Below are 24,624 nucleotides of genomic sequence, written 5' to 3'. Positions count from 1 at the left end.
TACCCTCACTGCTCAAGATGCAATATTGTTCTCTATATGTTACACTGAGGAGACTCTTCTCATGCACAAAACTGCACACATACAAAGAGTCCTGATACTCATGCCCACATATGCAGATAATGAAAACCAACTATTCACAGCCACACGTGATCATATGTAGTTTCCAGTCATGCAGGGTTCAGCATGGCCATAACCATAGGCTGCCTGCATAGAAGAGGCACAACCAACACGTCCTGAAGTTCACATAGCACAGTCATGAAAACACCATTCACATACTCCATCCTTGTTCACAATCTCATGTGTTATCACAGCAGCATGCATCAGCCACCCACTGGAGTCTCCCAACAATGATGCAAAGTGTCTTATGCCAATGCTGAAAATTGGTACATACCCAGAAATAAGACCCCAAACACAGATGCAACTTCTAAATGATCACAGACCACAAATGCCCCACATGTCCCACACAGGCATGCAGACACACAAACACACAGCAGGCACAGAGGACTTCACATCCACATGTGCACACACAGACACACACAGTCAGGCATGTGCATACATGTGTACACACAGAGATATGCACACTTGAGCACAAAGAATCTCACACTCGGGGGATCCCTGGGTGGCTCAGCAGTTCAGCGCCTGCCTTTATAGCCCAGAGCGTGATCCTGGAGTCCTGGGATCGAGTCCCACGTCGGGCTCCCTGCAAGGAGCCTGCTTCTCCCTCTGCCTGTGTTTCTGCCTCCCTCTCTCTCTCTCTCTCTCTCTCTCTCTCTCTCTACGTCTATCATGAATAAGTAAATAAAATCTTAAAAAAAAAAAAAAGAATCTCACACTCATTCATTTGGCATAATATTCTGAGCTCCCACAATGTGATTCTAGCTCGGGCCACATTAGAATACACCCTACACAAATGCCGGCAGTAAGACACATTCTTGGGGCCACTCATGATATTGGACATGTCCCAACACAAATAAAGACAATTTATTGCATGGTTGAAAACAGAATTGGTAAGCTGCTTTCAGGTGGAAAGTTAGACCCAACGGATGAAGCTAACTGCCTTCTACATATCAAAGTCAGGTCCCCAGGGCTTCTGTTTTATCACAGCAGAGGACCATTGCTAAGGAGAGGCCTCCGTCACCAACCTCAGCCCACAATCCCACATCCCCTCCAAAGAAAGGCGTGAGCCCTATATGTTAGATGCCTTGCTATGCAGCCCAAGGCACCCAGGAGCTCTGCTGACCCATCAGCAGAGCTCTGTGATACTCACAGAGCACACCACCACAAAGACAAACAGGCTTGCAACTTTCAGCCACCGTATGCAGCACCTGTAAGAGAAAAGGTAAGCCCCAAGTCACACGAGAGCAGTCTTATTTGCATGTGCCCAGACTGCCAAACCTCAGACACCTCTCTGAAGCTTTAGGTAATGTCAATCTCAAAGCACATGTTAGGAATTCTTTCCATAATATGGTATGAAGGAAGATACTGCTGACCTCTAAATGTATGGCCTCATGAAAAGCAGCTTGGTGAAGGTTACAAAGGAGAGAAAAAGTAACCTCGAGTGTTTGCACATGTTTCTCACTGGAGATGCTAAAATTCAAATTTGGAGACTCTTTACTAGCTTTTTAAAAGTGGAGTTTCCTGGAAACAAGCCTTATCTGGGTTCTCAGATTAATATTTATCAATTATATTTGCCTAAGTTTTCTGGAAATAGAAATATGGATTTTATCATCAAATATAGAAACATTGACTAAGATATAATCAAACAGTTCAAAAAAGAAATTGCAGTGCTATGACTTGCTGTACTAGCAGAGTCTTTTAAGAATCTCTTCAGAGATAATGTAACAATCAGGCCATGCTCTTGGCCCCTTCTGAGGTCTCCTGATGGTGTCCTGGCCCACCTTTCTTAACTGTGGCTCTCAGGGCCTACATGAATCTGGGTCTAGCCCACCTTCTGCAGTCTTTCCAGTCCCATCTCTGCTCATATCACCTCCCCAGGCCCACTGGATCCCATGTTCCAATGACACTATCACTGTCCAGCCCTGGGGTGTGCTCTATCACTGGCCACCCCTCAAGAGCCGGCATTAAAGTGTGCTTTGTCACTGTATGTGGAAGGGTACTTGGTCCATAGCCCATGCTTGGAATATGTTTATAGAATACAGAGGTCTATACTGGGATATCTTTTTCAATACCTTTCTGATCTTTTCAAAATGGTAAAGTCTTATTTTGCATTCTTTTATATTTAATTAATTTGATGAATAATCATTTCACACTTTCAAATAATGATTCAACAGCCCCTACTTAAATGGGAGTCAAAGCTGGAGGTATCACAATCCCAGATTTCAAAATATACTACAAAACTATAGTAATCAAAACAGTATGGCAGTATGGTACTGGCACAAAAACAGACACTGGCACAAAACCAGACATGTAGATCAATGGAATAGGATAGAGACTCCAGAAATAAACCCATGTTTACGTGGTCAATTAATCTACAACAAAGGAGGCAAGAATATACAATGGGGCAAAATCTCTTCCACTTATTGAAGCTGGGAAAACTGGACAGCTACATGCAAAAGAATGAACCTGGACTATTTTCTTTTTTTTGTTTGTTTTCAAGAATTTTTTAAATAATAAATTTATTTTTTATTGGTGCTCAATTTGCCAACATACACAATAACACCCAGTGCTCATCCCGTCAAGTGCCCCCCTCACTGCCCGTCACCCATTCACCCCCACCCCCCACCCTCCTCCCCTTCCACTCCTCCTAGTTCGTTTCCCAGAGTTCGGAGATTTCATGTTCTGTCTCCCTTTCTGATATTTCCTACCCATTTCTTCTGACACTATACACAAAAATACGCTCACAATGGGTTAAAGATCTACATGTGAGACCTGAAGCCCTAAAACTCCTATAAGAGAACATAGGCAGTAAATTCTTTGACATTGGCCATATTAACATTTTTCTAGATATATCTCCTAAGGCAAGTGAAACAGAAGCAAAAATAAACTACTGGGACTACATCAAACTAAAAAGCTTCTGAAAAAAAAAAAAAAGCTTCTGCATAGTGCAGGAAACCATCAACAAAACAAAAGGCAACATACTGAAATGGAAAGGACATTTGCAAATGATACATCTGTTGAAGGTTTTAATAACCAAAATATGAAGAACTTCTATAACTTCTATAACTCAACACACAACAAACACACACACACACACAATTTAAAAATGGGCAGAAGACATGAACAGATATTTCTCCAGAGGGGGTGAAGCAAGATGACAGAGGAGTAGGGTACCCAAATCACCTGTCCCCACCAACTTACCTAGAAACTTTCAAATCCTGAAAACCTACGAATTCGACCTGAGATTTGAAGAGAGAACAGCTGGAGCGCTACAGAGAGAAGGGTTTGCGCTTCTAACGAGATAGGAAGGCAGGGAAAAAAAAAAAAAAAGAATCACTGGGGGAGGGCCACCCCCTGCGAGGAGCCGGGCTAAGGCCAGGCGGCAAAAGCCTCCTGGGACAGGAAAGCCCAGTCATTCCCGAAGCAGGAACTTTAAAATCCTCCTGGGATTCTTCCCGGACGCAAAGGCGCTTAGCAGGGAGCTCGGGCAGAGCGCAGGAGGGCGGTGGAGCCTCCAGGCTCCCGGAGCCACTAACGAGGCAGCCGCCCGGGGAGAGCGCCCCGCCCCCCCCCGCCCCGCGGCCGAGCTCGGCGAAGGGCTGCAGCGCGCCTGGCGGGGCCTCGGGAAGCTCCGGGGGCGGCTCGGGGCGGAGGGGGCTGGTCCCCGCTGCCTTCGGGAGCCGCGCCCGGGAGCGCGATTGCAGCAGCGCAGGCCCCGGAGCCCAGAGCCCCGGGACACAGCCCAGGACCCTGCGCTCCCCCCGGGACAGGCAGGGGCGGGGAGGGCACAGGACAGCGAGGACGGTCCTGCCGCCGGGCGCCCCCGAGCTGCGCAGATCAGCGCCCGCAACCCCCGGGAGCACCCAGGCCAGTGCGACTGGGAGACTGCGGGAGTCACTGCGGGAGCTGACTCCAGGGCTGGAGAGCTGGCCGCGGCCAGTGTTGTTGTTGCTCCTGTGTCACCCTGTGCCTGGGATGGAGCAGGGCTACCAGGGAACAGGGGCCTCACGGGATAAACACCTCTCACTGAGCCGTGCACCTGGCAGGGGGCGGAGCAGGTCCCCCAGGTGCACACACCTGAGAGTCAGCACAGCCGACCCTCCCCCAGAAGTCCAGCTGGAAGGACAGGGGAAAAGCAAGTTCTTGACTGAGCAGCACTGAAAAGCTCCAGGGGAAGTTGAGGGATTTAAAATATATAGAATCAGAGGATCCCCCTTTTGGATGTTGTTGTTGTTGTTGTTGTTGTATGCTTTTTGTTTTTTGGTTTTGTTTTTCATCCCTTTTCCAGTACTTGTTTTTAGCCACTCTGCACTAAGCAAAATGATTACAAAGAACTCACCACAAAAGAAAAAATCAGAAACAGTACTCTCTGCCACAGAGCTACAGAATTTGGATTACAATTCGATGTCAGAAAGCCAATTCAAAAGCACAATTATAAAGCTACTGTTGGCCCTGGAAAAAAGCATAAAGGATTCAAGAGACTTCATGACTGCAGAATTTAGATCTAACCATCCAAAATTAAAAATCAATCAAATGAGATGCAATCTAAACTAGAGGGCTTTTGAAATAGAAGAAACAGTGAGTGACATAGAAGACAAGTTGATGGCAAGGAAGGAAGCTGAGGAATAAAGAGACAAACAATTAAAAGATCATGAGGATAGGTTAAGGGAAATAAATGACAGCCTCAGAAGGAAAAATCTACTTATAATTGGGGTTCCAGAGGGTGCCAAAAGGGACAGAGGACCAGAAAGCATATTTGAACAAATCATAGCTGAGAACTTCCCTAATTTGGGGAGGGAAACAGCCATTCAGATCCACGAGATAGAGAGGTCCCCAGTAAAATCAATAAAAACCATTCAACACCTCAACATTTAATAGCGGAACTTGCAAATTACAAAAATAAAGAGAAAATCCTTAAAGTAGCAAGAAACAAGAGATCCAAGTTATATGGGGAGAAATATTAGATTAACAGCAGATCTATCCACAGAGACCTGGCAGGCCAGAAAGGGCTGGCAGGATATATTCAGGGTCCTAAGTGAGAAGAACATGCTGCCAAGAATACTCTATCCAGCAAGGCTCTCATTCAGAATAAAAGGAGAGATAAGGAGCTTCCAAGATAGGCAGAAACTGAAAGAATATGTGACCACCAAACCAGATCTGCAAGGGAGACTCTGTGAAAGGAAGAGGAAGCCCAAAAAAATAATCCACAAGACAGGGACTGATAGTATTATGATGACACTAAATTCATATCTTGCAATAGTTACTCTCAACATGAATGGGCTAAATGATCCCATCAAAGGACGCAGGGTTTCAGACTGGATAAAAAAGCAAGATCCATCTATTTGCTGTCTATAAGAGACTCATTTTAGACCTAAGGACACTTACAGCCTGAAAATAAAAGATTGCAGAACCATTCACCATTCAAATGGTCCTCAAAAGAAAGCAGGGGTAGCCATCCTCATATGAGATAAATTAAGTTTATCACAAAGACTGTAGTAAGAGATGGAGGGGGACACTATATCATACCAAAAGGATCTATCCAACAAGAGGACCTAAAATCATGAATATTTATGCCCCTAAAGTGGGAGCTGCCAAATATATCAATCAATTAATAACCAAAGTAAAGACATACTTAGATAATACACTAACTGGGAGGCTTCAACACGGCACTTTCTGCAAATGACAGATCAAAGCACAACATCTCCAAAGAAACAAGAGCTTTAAAATGATACACTGGATCAGATGGATTTCACAGACATTTAAGAACTGTACATCCAAACGCAACTGAATACACATTCTTCTCAAGTGCACATGGAACTTTCTCCAGAACAGACCACATACTGGGTCACAAATCGGGACTGAACCAATACCAAAAGATTGGGATTGTCCCCTGCATATTTTCAGACCATATGCTTTGAAACTTGAACTCATGCACAAGAAAAAATTTGGAAGAAACTCAAACATGTGGAGGTTAAAGAACATCCTGCTAAAAGATGAAAGGGTCAACCAGGAAATTAGAGAAGAATTAAAAAGAGTCAAGGAAACTAATGAAAATGAAGATATAACTGTTCAATATCTTGGGGTACAGCAAAAGCAGTCCTGAGATGGAAATACATTGCAACACAAGAATCCCTCAATAAATTGGAAAAAACAAATACACAAGCTAACCTCACACCTAAAGGAACTGGAGAATGAACAGCAAATAAAACCTACACCAAGCAGAAGAAGAGAGTTAAGAAAGATTCGAGCAGAACTCAATGAAACAGAGACCAGAAGAACTGTAGAAGAGATTAACAAAACCAGGAGTTGGTTCTTTGAAAGAATTAGTAAGATAAACCATTAGCCAGCCTTATTAAAAACAAAAGAGAAAAGACTCAAATTAATAAAATCACAAATGAAAAAAGAGAGATCACAACCAATATCAAGGAAATACAAACGATTATAAAAACATATTATGAGCAGCTATATGCCAATAAATTAGGCAATCTAGAAGAAATGGACGCATTTCTAGAAAACCACAAACTACCAAAACTGAAAGAGGAAGAAATACAAAACCTGAACAGGCCAATAACCAGGGAGGAAATTGAAGCAGTCATCAATAACCTCCCAAAACAAAAAGCCCAGGGCCAGATAGCTTCCCAGGGTAATTTTAGCAAACATTTAAAGAAGAACCAAACCTATTCTACTAAAGCTGTTTTGAAAGATAGAAAGAGATGGAGTACTTCCAAACTCGTTCTATGAGGCCAGCATCAACTTAATTCCAAAACCAGACAAAGACCCCACCAAAAAGGAGAATTACAGACCAATATCCCTGATGAACATGGATGCAAAAATTCTCAACAAGATACTAGCCAATAGGATCCAAAGTACATTAAGAAATTTATTCACCATGATCAAGTGGGATTTATCCCCGGGATGCAAGGCTGGTTCAACACTCGTAAAGTAATCAACATGATAAATCACATCAACAAGAGAAAAACCAAGAACCATATGATCCTCTCAATAGATGCAGAGAAAGCAATTGACAAAATGCAGCATCCATTCCTGATCAAAACTCTTCAGAGTATAGGGATAGAGGGAACATTCCTCAGCATCTTAAAAGCCATCTACGAAAAACCCACAGCAAATATCATTCTCAATGTGGGAAACACTGAGAGCCTTTCCCCTAGGATCAGGAACACAACAGGTATGTCCACTCTCACCACTGCTATTCAACATAGTACTAGAAGTCCTAGCCTCAGCAATCAGGAAACGAAAAGAAATAAAAGGCATTCTAATCAGCATGGAAGTCAAACTCTCCCTCTTTGCAGATGACATGATACTGTACTTCGAAAATCCAAAAGACTCCACCCCAAGATTGCTAGAACTCATACTGCAATTTGGCAGTATGGCAGGATACAAAATCAATGCACTAAAATCAGTGGCATTTCTATACACTAACAATGAGACTGAAGAAAGAGAAAATAAGGAGTAAATGCATTTACAATTGCACCCAAAAGCGTAAGATACCTAGGAATAAACCTAACCAAAGAGGTAAAAAGGATCTATCCCCTAAAAACTATAGAACGCTTCTGAAGGAAATTGAGGAAGATACAAAGAGATGGGAAAAGATTCCATGCTCATGGATTGGAGGAATTAATATTGTGAAAATGTCAATGTTACCCAGGGCAATTTACACATTTAATGCAATCCTTATCAAAATACCATGGACTTTCTTCAGAGAGTTGGAACAAATCATTTTAAGGTTTGTGTGGAATCAGAAAAGACCCCGAATAGCCAGGGGAATATTAAAAAGGAAAACCATATCTGGGGACAACACAATGCCAGATTTCAGGTTGTACTACAAAGCTGTGGTCATCAAGACAGTGTGGTACTGGCACAAAAACAGACACAGAGATCAATGGAACAGAATAGAGAATCCAGAAGTGAAAAAAAAAAAAAAAAAGAGAATCCAGAAGTGGACCCTCAACTCTATGGTCAACTAATGTTCGACAAAGCAGGAAAGTCTATCCACTGGAAAAAGGACAGTCTCTTCAAAAAGTGGTGCTGGGAAAATTGGACAGTCACATGCAGAAGAATGAAACTGGACCATTCTCTTACATCATACACAAAGATAAACTCAAAATGGATGAAAGATCTAAATGTGAGACAAGAGTCCATCAAAATCCTAGAGAAGAACACAGGCAACACCCTTGTTGAACTTGGCCACAGCAACCTCTTGCTAGATACATCTATCAAGGCAAGGGAAACAAAAGCAAAATGAATCATTGGGACTTCATAAAGATTAAAAGCTTCTGCACAGCAAAAGAAACAGTCAACAAAACTAAAAGACAACCTACAGAATGGGGGAAGATATTTGCAAATGACATATCAGATAAAGGGCCTGTATCCAAGTTCTATAAAGAACCTGTTAAACGCAACAGCAAAGAAATCCAATCATGAAATGGGCAAAAGACATGAACAGAATTTTCACCAAAGAAGACACAGACATGGCCAACAAGCACATGAGAATATGCTCCGCATCACTTGCCATCAGGCAAATACAAATCAAAACCACAATGACATACCACCTCACACCAGTGAGAACAGTAAAAATGAATAAGACAGGAAACCACAACTGTTGGAGAGGATGTGGAGAAAGGGGAACCCTCCTGCACTGTTGGTGGGAATGTGAACTGGTGCAGCCACTCTGGAAAACTGTGTGGAGGTTCCTCAAAGAGTTAAAAATAGATCTGCCCTACGACCCAGCAATTGCACTGCTGGGGATTTACCCCAAACATACAGATGCAGTGAAACCCTGAGACACCTGCACCCCGATGTCTATAGCAGCAATGTCCGCAATAGCCAAACTGTGAAAGAAGCCTCGGTGTCCACTGAAAGATAAATGGATAAAGAAGATGTGGTTGTATACAATGGAATATTACTCAGCCATTAGAAATGACGAATACCCACCATTTGCTTCAACCTGGATGAAACTGGAGGGTACTATGCTGAGTGAAGTAAGTCAATCGGAGGACAAACATTATATGGTCTCATTCATTTGGGGAATATAAAAAATAATGAAAGGGATTAAAGGGAAAGGAGAGGCAATGAGTGGGAAATATCAGTGAGGGTGACAGAACGTGAGAAACACCTAACTCTGGGAAACGAACAAGGAGTGGTGGAAAGGGAGGTGGGCAGGGTGTTGGGGTGACTGGGTGATGTGCACTGAGGGGGCACTTGACGGGATGAGCACTGGGTGTTATGCTATATGTTGGCAAATCCAACTCCAATAAAAAAAAAATATACGAAGAAAAAAAAACAGATATTTTTCCAAAGAGGACATACAGATGGCCAACATTACTCATCATCAGAAAAATACAAATCAAAACTACAATGATGTACCACCCATCAGGATCTCTAAAATCAAAAAGACAAGAAATAAGAAGTGTTGTTAAGGATATGGCAAAACCGAACCTTCATGCCTTAATGGTGGAAATGTAAATTGGTGCAGCCATTATGTAAAACAGTATGGAGATTCCCCCAAGAGATTAAAAATAAAAATAGCATATGACCCAATAATTCCACTACTGGGTATTTACCAAAAGAAAATAAAAGCATCAATTCAAAAAGATATTTGCACCCTTATGTTTATTGAAGCATTATTTACAATAGCCAAGATATGGAAGCAGCCCAAGTGTCCATCAACAGACGAATGGATAAAGAAGATGCGGTGCATGTGTGTATGTCTGTCTGTGTCTGTATACATGTGTTTATATTTACATTTACATATAATGGAGTATTACTCAGCTATAAAAAGGATAAGATCTTACCATCTGTAACAACATGGATGAACTTAGAAGGTAGTATACTAAGTGAAATAAGTCAAAGAAAGAAAAATACCATTTGATTTCACTCATATATGAAATCTAAAAAACAAAACAAATGAATAAATAAACAAAAGCTGACTCAAACCTATAAATACAAAAATAAACTAATGGTTGCCAGATGGGAGGGAGTAGAAGGATGGGAAAAATGGGTGAAGGGGAGTGAGAGATAGAGTCTTCTAGTTATACAACAAACAAAACACTAGGAATAAGAGGCACAGCATAGGGAATATAGTCAGTGATTTTTTTTAATTTATTTATTTATTAGAGACAGAGAGAGAGAGAGAGAGAGAGAGAGAGAGAGGCAGAGACACAGGCAGAGAGAGAAGCAGGCTCCATGAAGGGAGCCCGATGTGGGACTCGATCCCGGGTCTCCAGGATCCTGCCCTGGACCAAAGGCGGTGCCAAACCGCTGAGCCACCCGGGGTTGCCCTAGTCAGTGGTATTTTAAGAGCATTGCATGGTGACAGACGGTAGCGACACCTGAAGATAGCATAACATACATTTGTTGAAACACTGTGTTGTGTATCTGAAATTAATGTAACACTGTGTCATTATACTCAAAAAAGTAATAAACAAATGGGAATCAAAATGATACTTCTTTTTTAAAGCAAGAATCATTAATTTAACTATTCCAAATACAAAATTTTTTTCTGCTGACATATACAGCAGAGCTGACAACCGAAAATATGTTTTACAAGTATCCTCAATGATCATACACAGTACATTTTAGACCTTTTAAAAAGAATGACATTAAGTCTTTTAGTTCAGTGGCAAGCTCAATGCAACTATTCCATGAATCCTAGAAGATAAAGCAACTACAGAAGGTAATGTCTCAAATTTACTTGGTTTAATTTTCCCATGGTGTAGGACAGTTGAAGAATGTCATCCTCTGGAGCTGTGAACCAACCAGTTGAGGAGGGTATTAACAGTGTCAGGGCTTACCATCATGATGGTCCATGGAGCCAGAACCGAATTCACACACTTTTACACAATTTACATAATTTTATAGCACATTTTGTGGCCAAATATTTGTCACATCTATGCAGGCAGCTGAGACCAGAAATCATGAAAAAGCAACACATGGCTGGGAATCATGTTGGGAAACATCTCCATAGTCAAGTACAGGTGGGGCTATGGGAGTCACATCCCTGCCTACCCGCCTCAGCTTATAAATTGCATTACCTCAGGCAAAATACTATCCTCCCTGAAGTTCCTTCCTCCATCTACCTCTCAAGATTGCTAGAAGGATCAACGGAACATTTGAGAGTGGGCTTCTCCGCATATAAACAGGTGAACTTTGGGCATGCAATTAGGTACATTTCTAATCAGGCCTTCAAACAGCTTCAGAAAAGACAGGTCTCCTGATGTAGACAAATAATAACACAATTATCTGAGAGCTACAGAGTGTCTTCTCATCTATCCATGAGCTTTCCTACAGATCATCTTAGTAGAAGCCCATGCAAAGCTATATAGTGAGGGAAACAAGGTGACAAGGAAACAGTTGCACAGAAGTGTCTGGCTCTGCTGGTCCCACAGCTACCTCAGAGAATATCTGGAATGAGGACCTGGTGGTCCTGGTTCCCAAGCTTTATTCTGTCCCTAGAGATGCCACTTTCAAACAAGTCACTCTCAAAAGAACCTTTCCTTTAAATAAATGTGGAAGCCCAGCAGACAATGCAGGAAGAGAAGTGCTCTGACTGGCCAGCTCACATGGTCTGACATAATGCCCTCAGCTTTCCCACATACACGCTAAGCCCTCCTCCACATGTGCAAGCAGAGCCTTTCCATCACCACAACCTCCAACCTCCTTCCTCACAGATGCACAGCCTCAGGGTCCCAGCTCACACCAGGCCTGACAACACAGCTTCTGGAAGAACGTGCCCTGGCGCTAAAACCAACCCTTCCTAACAACTTGCCAAATGCAAGGAGTAATCAGCTTCTAAAACACCACAGGGACTCCTGAAGTGAACTGATTCTATATGCAAACCAAAGTCATGCCATGAAGACCCCCGCAACACAAACAAGAAGGAGTGTAGGATGTTAGTCATTTAGGTCTGTAATTGGGCTCTCCTATAGCCTTATACAGCCTCCATGCTGATTAGCAGTGCCACTGTACATATCTTCCAGGGCCGGGAGAAAAGGGTTAGATAACCTTCCAAGAAAAGTGCAGCCTGGCCAAATGCAAAAACCCTCTTCTTCACCTTCAGTCTGTTGGTTGGGAAGATGTAATGAGGGTGAGATGCCGCCTAGCCCAGTCCCAGGCAAGCAGAATGCTCTGGGCAACCATCACCCTGTGCCAGTGCTAGCACCCCAAGTCTTCCTACCTCAGCTTCAAAAGACGGAATCTGATGTAAGCATTATCCAGAAGCTCCCACTTCTCTTGGGAGGAAGATCCAAAGGAACCAGCCAAGTCTTTGCTCAGCAGGGATCCTCCCTCCCACTCAGCTGAGCTGTTTCCCCAGGATTCTTCAGCAGTGATGAACTCTGGATGGCAAATAGGCATGCACCATGACCTGGAAAGCAAGGTTTGTTAGGTTATTTTCACAGAAATAGTAGCATCTCCAAAATAAGATTTCATTTCAGTGGTAAGTATGAAATGTGGAATCAATTCTGGTTTTTAAAAGGAGCACAGACATTCTACTGCTGTGAAACTGGTGGAAACGGATCTTGCTGGACATCACAGAACACCTAGCTTAAAGAAAATCATTTGAGGTCACACATATGATTTGTGGACACTCAAGAAACATCAGCATGTTCCGAGTTTGGAACTTCCCAATAAAGCTATTTCTGGCCCAGACCAACTCCAGCTCATTTCAGTATTTGCTTTCTCTTTGCTTGTGTTGGAGTACTCAATACCTAGTTGTTACACTTGTCCTGAAGCAGAATAAGTGATGCAGGCCTTTCCTCCTCTATGTAGTTCTTTCTGTAACAGAGCTATCCAGCTATAGGCTGGATTTTCCACCCAGACTATACACGATCATGAGCAGGAGTGGAGAACATCAGAGCTGGACTAGTGCTGTCCAAGAATTGAACCTCTGTCTAGAAAGATGATTCAAAAGGAATCACAAACTTTTCTTAAAAGTTAAATCTCTGGCCTTTTGAACAACCTCATCAGTTCAGATGCACTGGACTCTAGTGAGGTTGCACTAAAGCCCCAAATTTTCATGTATTACTTGAGATATTTGGGATCACACTACTGACATAACAGGCCATGATTTTAGAAAACAATCAGCCCAGCTAGCTCAGATGAATGGAGAAAGAAGATGTGGTTTATGTATACAATGGAATATTACTCAGCCATTAGAAACAACAAATACCCACCATTTGCTTCAACGTGGATGGAACTGGAGGGTATTATGCTGAGTGAAGTAATCAATCAGAGAAGGACAAACAGTGTATGTTCTCATTCATTTGGGGAATATAAATCATAGTGAAAGGGAATATAAGAGAAGGGAGAAGAAATGGGTGGGAAATATCAGAAAGGGAGACAGAACATAAAGACTCCTAACTCTGGGAAACGAACTAGGGGTGGTGGAAGGGGAGGAGGGTGGGGGGTGGGGGTGAATGGGTGACGGGCACTGAGGGGGGCACTTGACGGGATGAGCACTGGGTGTTATTCTGTATGTTGGTAAATTGAACACCAATAAAAAATAATTTATTAAAAAAAAAAGCCCAGCTAGCTCAAGAGGGCATTGTGATTCTCCTGAACACCCATAATTGCTTTCAAACTGGTTTACAACAAGAAAAAAATAGTCTTACTCATAAAGAGAAGCCCAAAGATGCAAATTAGGCTGTGTCAAACTAATATGTAACAATAACAAATGATGCTGACAGTGCTATAAACTGATTAATACTGAAAATAAAGAGTTTTGTGACCAGGAAATAATAATAATATGTGAATAATAATATTACATATGTGAATAATAATATTACAACCCCCTCAGCTGGTGAACAAGTATAACTATAACTAAAATTGGAACCAAGGAAACTTCTTTTAGAAGTGGCAAGAAGGGAGAAAAGGGAACCCTCTTACACTGTTGGTGGGAATGTGAACTGGTGCAGCCACTCTGGAAAACTGTGTGGAGGTTCCTCAAAGAGTTAAAAATAGACCTGCTCTATGACCCAGCAATTGCACTGCTGGGGATTTACCCGAAAGATACAGATGCAATGAAACGCCAGGACACCTGCACCCCGATGTTTCTAACAGCAATGTCCACAATAGCCAAACTGTGGAAGGAGCCTCGGTGTCCATCGAAAGATGAATGGATAAAGAAGACGTGGTTTATGCATACAATGGAATATTACTCAGCCATTCGAAATGACAAATACCCACCATTTGCTTCAATGTGGATGGTACTGGAGGGTATTATGCTGAGTGAAGTGAGTCAATTGGAGAAGGACAAACATTGTATGTTCTCATTCATTTGGGGAATATAAATCATAGTGAAAGGGAATAGAAGGGAAGGGAGAAGAAATGGGTGGGAAATATCAGAAAGGGAGACAGAACATAAAGACTCCTATCTCTGGGAAATGAACTAGGGGTGGTGGAAGGGGAGGAGGGCGGGGGGTGGGGGTGAATGGGTGACGGGCACTGAGGGGGGCACTTGACGGGATGAGCACTGGGTGTTATTTTGTATGTTGGCAAATTGAACACCAATAAAAAATAAATTTGTTATTAAAAAAAATAGAAGTGGCAAGAAGAAAGCTAATGCCAGTGTATCTAGAACACTGCTGTGCAATAGAATTTACTGTGATGATGGACATGTTCTCTGTCCTATCCAGTATGGTAGTCACACATGATCACTGGCAACTTGAAGTGTGTAACTTAAGAACTGAATTTTAAATTGTGTTTAATTTTAATTAATTTAGCTTTGAATAATACCCATGACAAGTAGCAACTATGCTGGTCAGTGCAGATGCACAGCATGTTCTGACCCTTGTATCATCGGCTGCACATTCCTGCCCTCAACATCTTGAAAAGAGGGCACCCCCGGTGGCACAGCGGTTTAGCGCCACCTGTAGCCCGGGGGTGTGATCCTGGAGACCTGGGATCGAGTCCCATGTCAAGCTCCCTGCATGGAGCCTGCTTCTCCCTCTGCCTGTGACTCTGCCAATAAATAAATAAATAAATAAATAAATAAATAAATAAATAAATAAAATCTTTAAAAAAAATCTTGAAAAGAGGAAAACATTTTATAAGCAAACCTGACCCATGTTCTGTTCCTCTATAGTGGTTTTCGACATGAGGTTCAGCTTAGAATCCCAGGGAATGTTTCTATGCTACACATCCCCAGGACAAATGCCTACACATGTGCTTTTCAATGAAACATGAGTTCTAAAATAACCTTAATGGTTTACCAAGTAATTCAAAGGAAAACATTAAGGGAACTGATTTTTGAAGTGTTTGTTTTTGAAGTGATTTACTTATAGTAGAGATGGAGAAAAAAATAAGTAATCCTCCTGGATGTAGGGGCTGTAATGGACACTGGGATGTGAGATGAAGAAGAGGCAGGCTATGGAACATAGGGCATGTTCTGAAGTATGGACATGAATATGGTATTTGAGAGCACAGAAAAAGCATTGATTCTTGAGGGAATTGTGGGGGGGACACCAATGTTTCACAAGGGAAGTGACATTTGAGCTCTTTTGAAGTTGAGTGAGATTGCTCTGGAGAGCCAGAAGGGGAGGAAGTTAGTCTAGCCAAAGGGCTCAGTGGGAACTTTTGCAGGAAGACAACTTGTCATCAGGAATCTCCTGGAGGGAGCCAGCATGTCCCTGCACTGGGAAGTGATAAGTCCACATTCCTACACGTTATCTAAATGAGGGTGAGTCTTTGGCAAGTGAGGCTAGGAATCCACATGGCATACAAATACCTCAAAGGATTCTGATACACTCTAAAAAGTATGAAGCCCCACCCCCATGGTTACAGACAAGCCTGGAAAAAGGGTGGGCAGCTCCTAAAAGGATAGGAGGGAGGTGAGTGCAGGTTACACAGTGGCCTTCCTGTGATGCAGGTGCTTAGGGTCAGACAGCAGGAAATGACGTGTGCCATGACAATGCCCCAAGTTTGTGATGTGTGAGGAGGCAGGAGATACTAAGCAGGTGGTTCAGGTTTCTGGAAGTCTGTCTGCAAAAGGAAAAAGAAATGAGAGTGGATATCTGGGCCAGGGCCCTTCATCCTAGGAGACAGAGTTATCCTCCAGATCAGCTCTGCTCAGAGATTCCAGAATCATCCTGTTTGTCCCCAAAGGGACCCTCAAACTTGCAGGAAGTGGAGGTTCCTCTTAAATCATACGTTTTCAACCTCATCACTAATGACATTTGAGCCAAATCATTCTTTGTTGTGGGGATGTTTCCTGTGCTTTGCAGGATGTTAAGCAGCATCTCTGACCTTTACCCTTAAATGGCAATAGATAGTACCCCTTGCCCAGCTGGGACAGCAAAAAAGATCTCTGGACTGTGCTTTCCTCACCCCTTGTTGAGAAGCCCTGACCTGGCAACACAGCCCATCAGAGCTGTGTACATGCATGAATGTGCACGTGTTACTTAATCATTGCAGGGATATACTCAATGTTATTTGGAAACTCATAAGCCACAGGACTACAACTACTAGAATCATGAATACATACCACACTGAATTGACAAGGATTTTGCAGAGACCAAACAACATGTCAGGCAAAAATTCGTATCTCAGGAAGAAGTTCTCCAGCATAAGTGTCAAGGGCAATGCCCAGAGATTTCTTAATTTTATATGAAGGGTATGGGAAAACTCACCCTTTCTCTTTTGAGGAACTTCTCAGCAAAGGGGTATTTTCTGTAAAGTAGAGGTCTTTTGACCTGGAGTTGAAGAACTGAAGTAAAGAAGAGTGAGACCTGAAAGACACAGTGAAAGTAAAGTGATTACCAACACAAAAATGGTGGGGGTTCGGCTATGTCCAAGAACATAAGTTATATTTGAATTGTAAAAAGCTGGAGTTTAAGGAGATACAATTAAAAACAACTCTCCTCTCCAGCATAAACCATGTTGGCAATGAAAAGCAGAAACTCATATATGAGACCAGATGCTGTAGGACTGATACTTTTAGGCTTTGTTTAGCATTAACAGTAGATTCCAGCCACCTTTGCCATTCCATGCAGAACTTTCATGAAGAAAACCATTCAGAGTCTGATGAACCTTTCTATACTCCAAAAAGTCTACTTCCTAAGATCACAGTATTTAAATACCACACATTTAAGATATCCTCCTGGCTTCCTATCAAAGACCAACCAGCAGAAGTCAGGATCCATGGGGTCAAAGTGAAATGATAAAATGGCAAGGAGGAGTATCTCAGGGGAATGGAAGCCACAAGGGAAGCAAAGCAAAGGTTCACACTGTGTGGGGACCCCCTTCCACTGTGCTGGTCTGCACTAGAGGAAAGGCCACCATAAACTTATCCAAATCAGGAGCTTTTCACAAGATGGAAATGATTGCACAGGCACAAGAGAGCCCACAAGCATATACCTTCACCTCATTCAAGGACACATAATGTTTAAATGCAACCAGATTTTCACAAAAAGCTGCCGAAATCATTTTCATTCCTAATTATTGGGAACATGTCATTTTATACACAAGGACATTGCCTTTCCTAAAGGAGCCCAGGCCACAAAGAGCTGCTGAGGATGCCATGAAACACTCACCTGGGGGAATAATAGTACTTGAGATCATAAATGCAGAGAAAGGAAAAAAATATTCCCACCCCCTTTCTCCTCATTCAAGTACACACCTGTGACAGACAACAGGACTCTGGTCTCATGGACAAATGAAACTAGGGTCCTGAGCTGCATCCAACAATACCCACCACTCCCTACTGAAGCCAGGAAGGGAGTCTGTCTTGAGCCAGCAAGTGTTCTCGGAGTGCCACCTCTGGGCAGCCTTGGGTACTTTTAATGAGGAACACAGAGGAGTAAAGACTCTGTTCTCAGGAGATTTAATAGCCAGGGAGAAGAGAACAGTAGAAACAAGTATAGAATATATGCCCTAACTCACATAGATGAGAGAAGAGTGGTAAAAGATAAATTCCACTTGAGGGACTTAATAATTAGTGCACTTTAGCTGCTCAAACTGGCTTAAACGATTAGTTGGGAATTTAAATTTTCCATGTCTCATAATTGTAAATGAAGAAGGGCCTCAGACATATTTAGATAAATGTCTCAATAAGACAACTAATATCCACTGTTTTCTGTTACTCCCTGAGATGGTTTGTATGGGAGAGGTGACCTCACTCACATTATTTAGCCACTCTGAGCTTCCATTTTCTCATCTGTATAATATGAATTAAAAGGAAAGACTCACTAAAGTGAGTCACACAAAATTAGGAGATGTAAATAACCATAGCTTGGCTTCAATTCAATTATTTCTATTACACTGCAAGCCTCTTATGAATGGCTGCCATGTTATTTCCATCTTGTTTTATCCTTAAGTACTTAATGACTTAGTTAAATCCCAGTAATCATAGCTTATTTGCATGAGGTGTCTTTTTGACTCAATGAAACAGTTTTCTAAACTATTAGATCAAAAATGTGCTCAGAATCACCACTGACCTCTGAAGACCAGAGAATGTCCAAGACAATAGAGATGCTATTGCTCCTTAAAAAGTACTACCCACAGGCTCTCAGCACAGCTCACAGCAGCACCACATTGTGCAATCTGAGAATTTACCTTATGCCCACGAAGGAGGAAAATTGGAAATGGGGAAAGACAAAAGTACATTTTATTTTCTCTGAGATGGGCATATCTGGCTGATTTCACTATTTAACGTTTCTATTGTGCTTTGTGTATGCATAGTATTTTATAATCGTAGTTAAGTGTATAGAGAGTAGTTTCTAAGCATTGTAATATTTATAATTCTAAAAACCCAAAAATAAAATAAATTTTGCCAGGAAATTTCACAGAAACTTCAACCTATTCCAAATTTTAATTTAATTTAATACTGTCCAGACATTATTTTCCATTGCTCCAAGTCCATTTCTTTTTTGCAAAGAAGAGAAGCTTAGAAGAGAAGTAACATTCCTGGTACTTTACAAGATCCCTGACCTGCTGTTCTGGAAGACAGAAAACTCACAAACTGCACATAGAGAAGATTCAGGATTGCACCAGAAACATATTCCAGAGTCATTTTTCTTTCTGACTTAATTAACGTAGATAATATTGAGATCTATATTATTCCTAACCTTCTATCCTTCTAAAAAAGAAATCTCATTGACATTTCTCTGACTTCACATCTAAGCCCAGGTGCTTTCAAAATTCACAAAATTAAACAGTATCTGTTTTCCCTGGTGTCTCAATAACTCTGTGTATACATGTGCAAAATTCATATATGACTCTAAACTTATAAGTGGGCAATACTTATTTCAATAATTTGGAAACCACAGAAGAAGATAATAGATAAAATGGTTGTATATAATTCTATAACTGATACCAGCTGTTAAGATTCAAAGATTCTTAACTATAGAGAGTAAACTGATGGTTACCAGAGGGGAGGTGGGTAGGGGATAGGTTAAATGGGTGACAAGGATTAGGTGGTGAGGCACTCATTGTGATGAGCACCAGGTGTTATGTGGAAGTGTTAAATCACTATATTGAACACCTGAAACTAATATTACACTTTAAAAAATAAAGAACTTCCTTTCAGTCTTTTTTTTCTACATATAAATGAATATTTCTAAAGTCAGCTTCAAATATACACATGTCCAGACACATTCAATTGCTTCATCCTCTAATTGTTTAATCTAGATATGTCATAAGCATTTCTGTATCATTAAATATTCTTTTACAATATGATTTACATGTTGGCATCATAGTCCATTACATGGATCACCACATTAGGCTCAACCACCCATCTGTTGTTAGAAATTTAAGGAATTTCTCTTTTTTATTAATATAAGTAACAAACATTATGAGAGTCCTAATAGATAAGTTGTGTGCCTCCAAAAATTCCTTAGAACAGATTCCTAGAAATGGAGTCCCTGGGCAAGAAGTGTCTTGGTGCTTATGGACCACAGAAAGCCTTACTATACCTTTCAGTTATGGAAGAGAAAAAAATCCCTGTCCCTAAAGCCCTGGGTATTAGCCACATTTTAGATTCTTAAGCAGTAAATTTCAAACAGCTAGAATTGATTCAGGCCCACCATTGTCAAGAAACCTTACTGCCATGATTGTAAATAAGACCCATCTACGCCAACCTGCAAGATAGATACAGTGTGTTGGCAATACCTACCAGCCCTCCCCCCGTCAATAACAGTTTTCTTAGCTCAGACACCCTAGTTCCTTCTTGATCCAAATGCCTTGTAGTCCTATGTTGCTTATGTCATTTTTTAAAAGTATCTAAGACTGTTAAAAATATGGAATATCAAATATATTAAAACTTCTGAGAAGATTCACATTTCTAAACGCCAGACAAGAGGCAATAACTACTGCAAAGGACACATTGGAAAGGTAGTGGTTTGGTTACAGTGGTAGAGGAAGAGGTTGGCTCTCAGTCTTTCTCAAACCCTGTATCATGTAGACACAATTAATGCAGTCACAGAAGACAGCACTGCTTGGCAGGGAATGTAGAGCCAATGACAAGGAGTGCAAATGCTGCCACTTCCTTCCTCTCTCCCTCCTTCTCTCACTCTGACTCTTGTTTCTTCCTGTTCTCATACTGTATTAACTGGTTGAAGCTACTTTTCCAGAAGGAAAAAAGCAAACTAGCAGGCTGGGAAAAGCTGGGTTTGCCCCAAAAATGATCACACAGAAAACAGCCAAGTGTGTCCATTGACAGAAAGCAAATCTGAGGAAGGAAAGCAAGCAGGGAAGCTGCCACCTACTCATGTGACCTTTTTTTTGGAGAGTTGGAAGGAGACTCTAATTCCTCACCGAAATATAGTCAGAACTTCAGAGAGTCTGTGCTTGTTCTGTCCAAGCATGGCTAGGCTTTTAAGTTTAATTAACTGCAAAAAAAAGAGAGTCTATAGCCCAGGCTGCTCAGAGGCTATGTCTGTAATCAGTTGTGACTGAAGAAGTAGAAAACATGAGGGCTCTTTCCCATTTCTTTAGCCTAACACCCCTACTCGTTATTTTCTGCACAATTTAAAAAATAAATGCATAGAAATAATTATAAATCTATGTTAATAGATACACGATGTACAAAAATGTAATTTTGATATCAATAATAAAAAGAGGCAGAACTATATAGAAGTAGAGCTTTTTTATGCAATTGAAGTTAAGTTGGTATCACTTCAAATTAGGTTGTTATAACTTTAGAATGTCATACCTAATTGTCATGGTAAACACAAAGAAAATATAATAAAACATACACCAAAAAAATGAGAAGGGAATCAAAACATGTCACTACAAAAATTTAACTAAACATAAAGAAAGGTAGTAGAAGAGGAAGGCAGTAATGAAGGAAATGAGGGACAAAAAGCTATAAGACATATAGAAAACATAAAACAAAACACCAAAAGTAATTCTTTTTGTAGGAATGATAACCTTAAGTATCAACATGCTAAACTCATCAATTAAAAAGCAGAGGTTGGCAGAGGGACTAAAACAGATACAAAACAAAACCAAAAAAAAGCATCATTCAACTATATGCTACCGATAACAATTATGATATGCACCAAACATCAGAGCTCGAAAAGACATGAGGCAGACACTGACATAATTAAAGGAGTAGATAGTTCTACAATTATGGCTAGAGATTTCAATGCCCCACTCTCAATAATGGTTAGAAATCAAACAAAAGATATACATGGAACTAGAGCCCTTACACAACACTACAAACCAAGTGGTCCTAAAAGACCTACACAGAACAATCTACCCAACAGCAGCAAAATTACACATTTCTCTCAAGTACACATGTAACATTCTCCAGGATAGACATATATTATGCCATAAAACAAATTTTACTGAATTTTCAAATACTGAAATCATACAACATATCTTTTCCAATCCAATGGAATTAACTAGAAATCAATAATAAAAGGGAAAATGAAAAACTCACAAATATGTGAATTTAAACAAAACAATCAACCAATGGGTCAAAGAAGAAATAAGAGAAATTAGAAAATATTTGCTGTGAGCTGAATTGTGTCCCCCACCATCAAAAAAAACAAAAACAAAAGCAGAAACAAAAAAAATCCCCTCATATGTTGAAGCTCTAACCCCCAGTACCTTATAATATGACTGTATTTGGAAATATCTTTAAATACGGGATTAAGTTAAATGAGGCCATTACGGTGGATTCTAATCCAATTTGACTGGTGTCCTTATAAGAAGAGGAAATTTGACATACAAAGAGACACCAAAGACTCATGTGCAATGACAATGTGAAGGAGCAGTAGGATGGCAGCCATCTGCAAGCCAAGAAGCATTAGAGGTAACTAACCCTGCCAGCACCTTGATCTTAGACTTACAGCCTCCAGGACTATGAGGAAATAAATTTCTGTTGTTTAAAGTGCCCTGTCTGTGCTATTTTGTTATGACAGCCCTAGCAAACTGATACAGTTTGAGACAAATGCCCTGAGACAAATGACAATGAAAATACAACATACCAAAATGTATGGGATGAATCAAAAGGAGTACTAAAAGGGAAATTTATAGCTGTAAGTATTTACATTTAAACAATGAAAGATCTAAAATCAACAACCTAACTTTACACCTTAACAAACTAGAAAAAGAGGAATAAACTAAATTCAAAAGCCAACAGAAGTAAGAAAATAAAGATTACAGAAGTGGCTAATAAAATAGAGATGAGAAAAAGCATAGAGAAAAATCAAGGAAACCAAAATTTGGTTCTTTACAAAGATCAATAAAATTGACACACCTTTAGATAGATTGACTAAGCAAAGAGAGAAACTCAAATTACCAAAATCAAAAATGAAAGAAGGAACATTTCTACCAATTTTACAGAAATAAAAAAAGGTTACAAGAGTATACTATGAATGACTATATGCTAACAAATTGGATATCCTAGATAAAATGGGCAAATTCCAAGCTACCCAAAACTGGTAATGAAGAAAAAGAAAAACTGAATACCAACACTGGTAATGAAGAAAAAGAAAATCTGAATAGACCTGCAGTTATGAAGGAAATTCGCAACCTACCAACACTGGTAATGAAGAAAAAGAAAATCTGAATAGACCTGCAGTTATGAAGGAAATTGAATCAGTAATTAAAACTCCCAAAAACAAAACAAAACAAAAAAGCCCTAAAACAGATTGCTTAGCTGAAGCACTCTACCAAATGTTTAAAGAAGAATTAACTTTACCTCCTCAAACTCTTCTAAAAAACTGAAGAGAAGGGGACATTCATTCAGTGAGGTCAGCATTACCTTAATACCAAAGACACTACAAGAGCAGAAAACTACAGACCAATACTCCTGATGAACACTAATACAAAAAATCCTCAACAAAATACTAGCAAGTCAATTTAGCAGTATATAAAAAGGATTATACATTATTACCAATGGAATTTATTCCTGGAATTCAAGAATGGTTCAAAATATGAAAATCAATTGATGAAACACAGCACATTACCAGAACAAAGGAAAAACCCTTGGTCATATAATAAAACTAGAACTAGAAACCTAGAACTAATAAAATCAAATTCAGCAAAAGTTGAAGGACACAAAATCAACATGTAATGGTATATTCACACAAATGAAATTTTACACAGCAGTGAAACTGGATGAACTACAGCTAACCAACGCAATATGGATGGGTAAGTGTTAGAAACATAATGGTGACTGAAGAAAAGAATTCATGGAAGAATACATACATGATATAACTTCTATAAAGCTCAAAAACAAGCAACACTAAATAATCATTTTTTAGGATCCATTTGCATGGTTTTAGATAGAATAAATAGAGAGGTATATATACACAAACACACACAGAAATTATAAATACAGAATTTCAGAAAGTATTCTTCATATTAGGAAGCAAAAGGATAGGGCAAAAGAGGTGTCAATTAGTTTATGAAAATTAAATGTCATAAGTTACTGATATTCACTTATAGGTGGAATATAAGAAATAGCACAGAAGATCATAGGGAAGGAAGGGGAAATGGAATGGAAAGAAATCAGAGAGGATTACAAGAGACTCTTAATGCTCAGAAACAAACTGAGGGTTGCTGGAGAGAAGGTAGGTGGTGGATGGGGTAACTGGGTGATGGGCATTAAGGAGGTCACATGATGTGATGAGCACTGGGTGTTATATGCAACTGATGAATTACTGAACTCTACATCTGAAACTAATGATGTACTATATGTTGGCTAATTGAATTTAAATTAAAAAAATAACTTACTGATATTATACATATATTATTTTGTCTATATAAAATATTGTATACTATTTTAAAGGAAGAATGAACTTATCAACTTGAATAGAAGGGAAGTTATGCACAGAAAAGAAATAGCATAGAGATGATCAGGTAGAAAATAGGAATTCAAGAATAATAACATGGAAGGAAAGCTGTACTGAAATCTTGAAATACAGGATGAAAATAACACATTTTCATAATATATTTAAAATATGTATCTCATAATATTTTCAAATAACTGATTATTTCCACTCATCATTCCTGGTTGGTCTAGGAAATGAAGAAACATTTATT

The 24,624-nt window shown here is 40.2% G+C and overlaps 1 protein-coding gene across 1 annotated transcript in view; it reads right to left on the bottom strand.

The window, feature by feature from the left end:
* OCA2 (OCA2 melanosomal transmembrane protein) overlaps nucleotides 1-24,624 on the bottom strand; it is a 452,602-nt gene that overhangs the window by 354,626 nt on the left and 73,352 nt on the right. Inside the window, exons 3-5 of the mRNA XM_025437625.3 lie at nucleotides 16,761-16,859; nucleotides 12,311-12,499; nucleotides 1,268-1,325 (exon numbers count right to left, since the gene is read on the bottom strand). Coding sequence (XP_025293410.1) covers nucleotides 1,268-1,325; nucleotides 12,311-12,499; nucleotides 16,761-16,859 — 346 coding nt within the window. The remainder of the gene's footprint in view (nucleotides 1-1,267; nucleotides 1,326-12,310; nucleotides 12,500-16,760; nucleotides 16,860-24,624) is intronic.

Source organism: Canis lupus, chromosome 3, assembly GCF_003254725.2.
Source record: "Canis lupus dingo isolate Sandy chromosome 3, ASM325472v2, whole genome shotgun sequence".
Classification (NCBI taxonomy): Eukaryota; Metazoa; Chordata; class Mammalia; order Carnivora; family Canidae; genus Canis; species Canis lupus.
Note: the sequence above shows the minus strand (reverse complement) of the source record. Positions and strands in the feature narration are given on the sequence as shown.